Here is a 6056-nt window from a genome sequence, read left to right as displayed (position 1 = left end):
CTGTGCTGTGTGTAGAATAGACCTCATTCATTCTATTCCATTTGTCGGCATAGTAGGCTATTTTACACTGGCAGGCAATCAAATCACATTATGTTTTATGAATGTATAGCACAGGCTACACAAATACATGTACCTCAGCACTTTCATATTAAATAATTTGCCAGTTACCACCTTCTAAATTAAAATAACAAATAGTAACTTTCTGAGTAAAAAAATAAAAATGGATGAGTTTTTGCATGTTCTAAAACTTTAAAAAATATATATTTACTTGACCGACTTTGCGGAGATAAATAGGCAACTACCGGTACGCCAAATATCTTCATCACAGAGGTAGGCTACGGGGCCGCACCGCAGCCGGGCCATGTAGGACGATACTTCCAGCGCGCTCAATGTTGACTTGTTTTGCAAAGGGGTGTGGCTATGGGCTATGCTTGACACTGGTTGGCTTGGTAATTTTGAATCGAAAGAGCAGCAGCAGCAGCAGAACGAGACTTCTGTAACGAAACAGTGAAGTGGACTGTCACTGAATTCACGACTGGTAAGACATGTTTCCTGGTAGCTTCATGCTGAGTAAATGATCGTTTCTTGTTGCCAATGTGGAAAACAGAACTGAAATTATTTTTCATTTATCCATTTCACTGCCAAGCCAAGAGTCAAAGCTATTATTAGTAGCCATTAGCCAAGCTAGCGGTAGCCAATCAGTAGCAGGCAGCCTGTGCGAGGGCTTACATTTTGGAGAAATAACCTTGTTATTAACTTATATACTTGTGCATTGATGTAACAAAAAAATATATATACCACTTTTTGCGTTTTACACTTTTATGTCTGATTGTAGATAAGCTATTTTCGGGGTGGGGAGGGAAAGAATATCGCGTATTGTCCTAAACATGGGGCGCTGCATTGGAAAGTGGTTAAGTGACAGATACAGCTGTAAATCATCAGTCTCTATCACCCTGTTGTCAGCCTTGGCATCGCACTGCAGCTATGAGGACAAGTGAATTTGACTCATCTGATGAGGAAGATGTTGGAGAGGAGCAGCTCACACCATTCCAGATCTCTTGGTATTGCACATGTTTTTGGTGTGTTTCTATTTTAAATCCAGAGAATCTTCCACAGATTGTGTTAATGGGCATTTCATTTTGTCTCCAAGGTTATCTTTGTCCATGGTGGAGTGTTCCCAGTTTCTTGGTATCTGTCCCTTACCAGGTGAAGTGAGATTTACTACAGTTGTTCTCAAATCTCGATTGTCATCATTCATTCGTTCATTCATTTGTTTGATCTGATTTTAGGATGCAGATTTAAAGATATCAGAAGAAATCTCCAAAGAGACATAGGTAAAAGTACCAAATGAATTGCTTGTTATCTCTCCTATGGCACAACATCAACCCAGCATGGAATTGTGGACAAAATCTTATCCAATGACAACAAAATATTGCATTTTGTATGGGTCTGAAAGGCATAATCTCATTGATTGATTGATTGATTGATTGAAAATGTTATTAACAGTTTGCAGAATTACAGTACATTTCAAGCACAAACTCAATACAAAGGCTGTTAACTGTGAGTGGACGACCCAATTAAGCATTACACTTGTTTACAACAGGGTCCACCATGTTCAATTCATCAAAACATTTAGAGACGTACAAATAGACACTTCTATATAGACAAGAACAGAACAGGAATTCATCATAATGGAGGTAAAAAGGGAAAAGAAACATATACAGTGAGGGGAAAGGGGGGGGGGGATTCAGATTTTACGGGGGCCAGTTTCGAATTGCAGCCATCCGTAGGTGCCCTTTGAGAGCGGTTTTGAAGGAGTCAAGGGATTCGCATGTCTTAATGACTGTTGGTAGGGCGTTCCACATTTTGGTGGCATAGGAGCGAAAATAATTTAGTCCCTTGTTTGTGCCGAATTTGGGTTGTACATGGTTCGTTGCACTCCCTCTGGTGTTGTGGGTGTGGACTTCGTTAACATTAAGGAAGTATCTAGACAGGTACATGGGTATCTTGGTGGAGTATCGAATCTTGTGGACCAGACCCATTGCAAGATGCTGTACTCTGTCGCCATTTTATCACCGGAAAGATTAGCCTCCAGGATGGAACCTAGGTAGGTAATTTCATCTTTACGTGTGATAACATTGTCACCCACTCTAACCAAGAAGCCATTTGCCTTGCTGAGATTACAATTAGATCCAAAGAGAATGGATTCAGTTTTTCCCAGGTGTAAAGATAGTTTGTTATCAGCGAGCCAGGTGCAGATTCTACAGAGTTCAGAGCTGAGGGCATTTTCAACCTGCAGTTTGTCCCTGTCCGAGACCAGCAGTGCCGAGTCATCTGCGAACAGGAACAAGTTGCAGTCACAAGCTGAAGTCATGTCGTTTACATATATTAGGAACAGTAGAGGCCCTAGTATGCTTCCTTGTGGAACGCCACAGCTCACTGGGAGGGGGGGGGACAGTGTTCCGTTCACTTCCACCATCTGTTCTCTCCCCTCCAGGTAGAATTGCATCCAGCTCACTGATGTGCTATCGAAACCAATTGCTTTTAGCTTGTTAACCAGTATGGAGTGGTTCACGGTGTCAAAAGCCTTTTGGAGGTCCAGCATGACCATGCCGCAGTATTTGCCAGCATCCACCTCTTGTTTGATGTGGTCGCTCAAATAGAGAAGGCATGTGTCAGTGGAGTGGGATGTTCTGAAGCCAGATTGGAAATCGTACAATAATTTGTTAGTGGCAAGATACTTTTCAACCTGTTCATAGACAATTTTTTCCATCACTTTCGAGATGGAGTTTAGAATAGAAATAGGGCGGTAGTTGCCGGGGTCTAATTTACTCCCTTTCTTGTGCAGGGGGGTTACTTTGGCCAGTTTGAAATCTAGGGGGACCTGTCCCTGTTTGATGGAGAGGTTTACTATGTGGGTGATGTTTGGAGCTATAGAGATGGCTGAGTCTCTGAGAAATTTGGAGGGAATATTGTCATAGCCAGTGGCCTTGTGGGGTTGGAGGGCACTCAGTTTCTTAAGTACCTCATCAGTTGTTATCATAACTAGTTTAAAATCGTCTTTACAAACACCAAAGAGCCCAGAGTGGGAGGGCAGATTGTTAACCAGCGTTTGTTGCTATGTTTGTAAAGAAGATGTTCAAGTAGTTGGCCACATCAAGCATGTCAGTGATGAGAGTGTCGTTCGCTTTAATGTTTATGTTTGAAAACCTGGTTTTCAGTTTCTGACCACAGCCTAGTTGGTTGTTGAGTAGCTTCCAGAACTCTCGAGGATTGTTTTTGTTTTCCTCAGCTTTATTATTAATAAAGTTACTTTTGGCGGATTTGGTCATGGCAGTAACAATATTTCTTAGCCTGTTTCGTTGGGTTTTTAGGTTGTTCAGCTGAGCTTGGAGATCCCTGTTGAAGCGCTTGGCAAGCAAGCAAATGGTGGTCTGTGACCGTGGCTCAAATGCTGAATAAATAATGGGCCTTGATGTGTCAGATTTTCCCTCAGATTTTACAGTGTAGATAGGTGTCCCAGAAATAGAAAATTGGGTGATCCTTGGCCTGCCTATTGCCTAATGCATATCAAACTGGGAACATTTTTTGGAGAACCACACATTGTTGTATACATCACTTTTGCCTCACATCTCATCCACAGAGGAGCTTCAGAACCAAGGGGTGCAGGATGTGTTTGTTTTGTGCACCAGAGGGGAGCTTCACAAGTACAGGGTCCCCTCCCTCCTGGAGGCGTACCGTCAGCGGGGCTTCAGTGTGCACCACATGCCCTTCCCAGACGGCTGCCCCCCAGAGATGGAGCAGTGCTGGCAGATCCTAGAGCAGCTGCAGTTGAACCTGCAGAACAACAGGAAGACTGTGATCCAGTGAGTTTGTTCACACTTGCTCTAAACCAGTGGTTCTCCAAGCTCTTTGATTTGATTTCCAGGACCCCCATAACTAGCCTCGGGGACTGCTTATGACGATAAGAGCACCCCTCACAAATAATGAACAAAATGCTACACCCTCAAATGTTTTGTTCTATCAAATGCATCATTATAATTAGCTCCCACTTAGCAACACATCTCCCCAAAGCTTTTTTTTTTTTTTTTTAATAATGAAAATAAATAACAAACTAATCAAGCTGGTCTCTTCAATTCAGCAGCACCATGTTGTAAAGCACAAATGTCCCACCCTGGCACCAATAACGGTATATTTTATATCATGTCTGTGGACTACTCCCATTCAACAGCACCAGTTGCAGATAGGAGCACAAACGCCTAATTTATACCTTGTTGCATATAGAGTGTATGGCTGTGTGTTTTGTTTTTGTGTTCCATCTTAGTTATATTATATGATACTATGTTATAGTTGTGAGAGCAGGAGTACACCACCACTATAGGATACCATAGTCCCATAATGAGGGACGGGTATTCCCCCAAGAAACCTTTTTTTGAGAATGACGCAATGTGATTCAGCTTTACATTCGTACTCAAAAGGATTTTATACTTCTTCCCTCAGCTGTTACGGAGGCCTGGGACGCTCTGGACTAAGTAAGACTTAATTGCTGTATTCAGTTTAAACATTGGTTCAGTCTTGTGAACATTATCCGACAGGGTGTGAAGTTTGACTTGACAGTACAAAATACTGCATTTCCTACTTTTTAGTGTGTTGTGAATGATAACCGCCCACATCTCCTACATTTAGTTGCTGCGTGTTTGCTGCTGCAGCTGTCTGTTACCATGACGCCAAACAAGGCCATAGAGATCCTCAGGGAGCTCAGAGGAGGTGGAGCGATACAAACAGTCAAGGTGAATGATACTTTATGAACCTTCAGCTAAAATGTTGTTGATGGTATGTGGGTATCTGTGTACCTGTCTAAATGCTTTAAATTGAATGTGTAACATTTTGTTGATAATTTCTGAATTTTATTGTCCTACAGCAATATAACTTCCTGCACGAGTTTCGTGAAAAGTACTCCGCCTACCAAGAAAGCAAGGAGGTTCCAACAGATAGATCAGTGTCCCGGTGATCACTGTCCTTCATGGAAGGGAGTGGAAATACCGGATCACTTTCCAGCTTGTGTGAAATAACTGTTCATTTATGACTGCACTTTAAAAGAAGTCTTAATATATTATTGTCCGCCTCCCCCCCTCAATTAATGTGCATTGCTTTTGATCCCAATAAAATAATTTCATCCTAACTTCCAGTTGTGGTCATATAGTCAAACAGTATAAATTTAACTTCTATCAAAAAAGGCTACAGCTATATACTACAGACTTAAACAAGTCTTCGGTGGGATTAGTTGAAAATTTAAGTTTTTTTTTTTTTACAGTATTCATGAAATATTTACATGACACTTTTTCCTCGTACTGTTAATTATTTTCCAGATATGTAAAAACTACTCCCTGTCCACTATCTAAAAAAGTTAAAATGTACCAGCTAAATGTGGCACTGCAATTATGTTGATTGTAAAGTGTAACAGCCATAGACAAATTAATTTTGCTGGTAGTAGTAATTAACATCTAGATTTGTTTCAACAGGAATCTTCTCTAAAATCATGTGGTATGTGAAATATTAGTCTTCAAAATATCGTACAGTGAAATGGGTTTATTTGGATTCATCGCAATTCAAATTCATTCCCCTGATGAGACATGGTGGGATCTAAATTCAAAACATTAAAGTAAAATGTGATAATGTCCATCCCTTTCCCTGATACATTTACAAGTAGGAAAATGGCAATAAATATTTTCAATTTCAACTAATTGTCTCAAAATTAAATTTCACTATTCTGGATTTGATGTAGAAAACACACAAATGAGTGTATAACACCTGAAAGAAAGTACAAAAACTTTAACATCAAATAAATAAAACACTGGAGTTTCTAATGCAATTGGAATATGATGTTAAAAATGTTTGACGAAAGTCAAAAGGTACAGTCGACAGGCACAACAGACTTTTGTCTATCAAAGCGCAAAATGAGGACCATGAAGGACCTGCTAATCCAGAAAACACTGATTCTACCTTTGCATTTAGCATGGTTTTATAGTAAGGTATACCTTCTAAAGAGAATTACA

The 6056-nt window shown here is 40.5% G+C and overlaps 1 protein-coding gene across 1 annotated transcript; it reads left to right on the top strand.

The window, feature by feature from the left end:
• The first annotated feature begins 273 nt into the window (after positions 1-273).
• cdkn3 (cyclin dependent kinase inhibitor 3) lies at positions 274-5182 on the top strand. The gene is made up of 8 exons (XM_079527382.1): positions 274-538; positions 964-1061; positions 1151-1206; positions 1290-1334; positions 3644-3866; positions 4501-4532; positions 4687-4790; positions 4922-5182. Exons 2-8 carry the CDS (start codon positions 985-987, stop codon positions 5009-5011), a joined length of 627 nt encoding a protein of 208 aa, XP_079383508.1. The 5' UTR covers positions 274-538; positions 964-984; the 3' UTR covers positions 5012-5182.
• The last annotated feature ends 874 nt before the right edge of the window (positions 5183-6056 follow it).

The sequence above is a fragment of the Electrona antarctica genome (genome assembly GCF_951216825.1).
Source record: "Electrona antarctica genome assembly, chromosome: 18".
NCBI classification, from domain to species: domain Eukaryota; kingdom Metazoa; phylum Chordata; class Actinopteri; order Myctophiformes; family Myctophidae; genus Electrona; species Electrona antarctica.
Note: the sequence above shows the minus strand (reverse complement) of the source record. Positions and strands in the feature narration are given on the sequence as shown.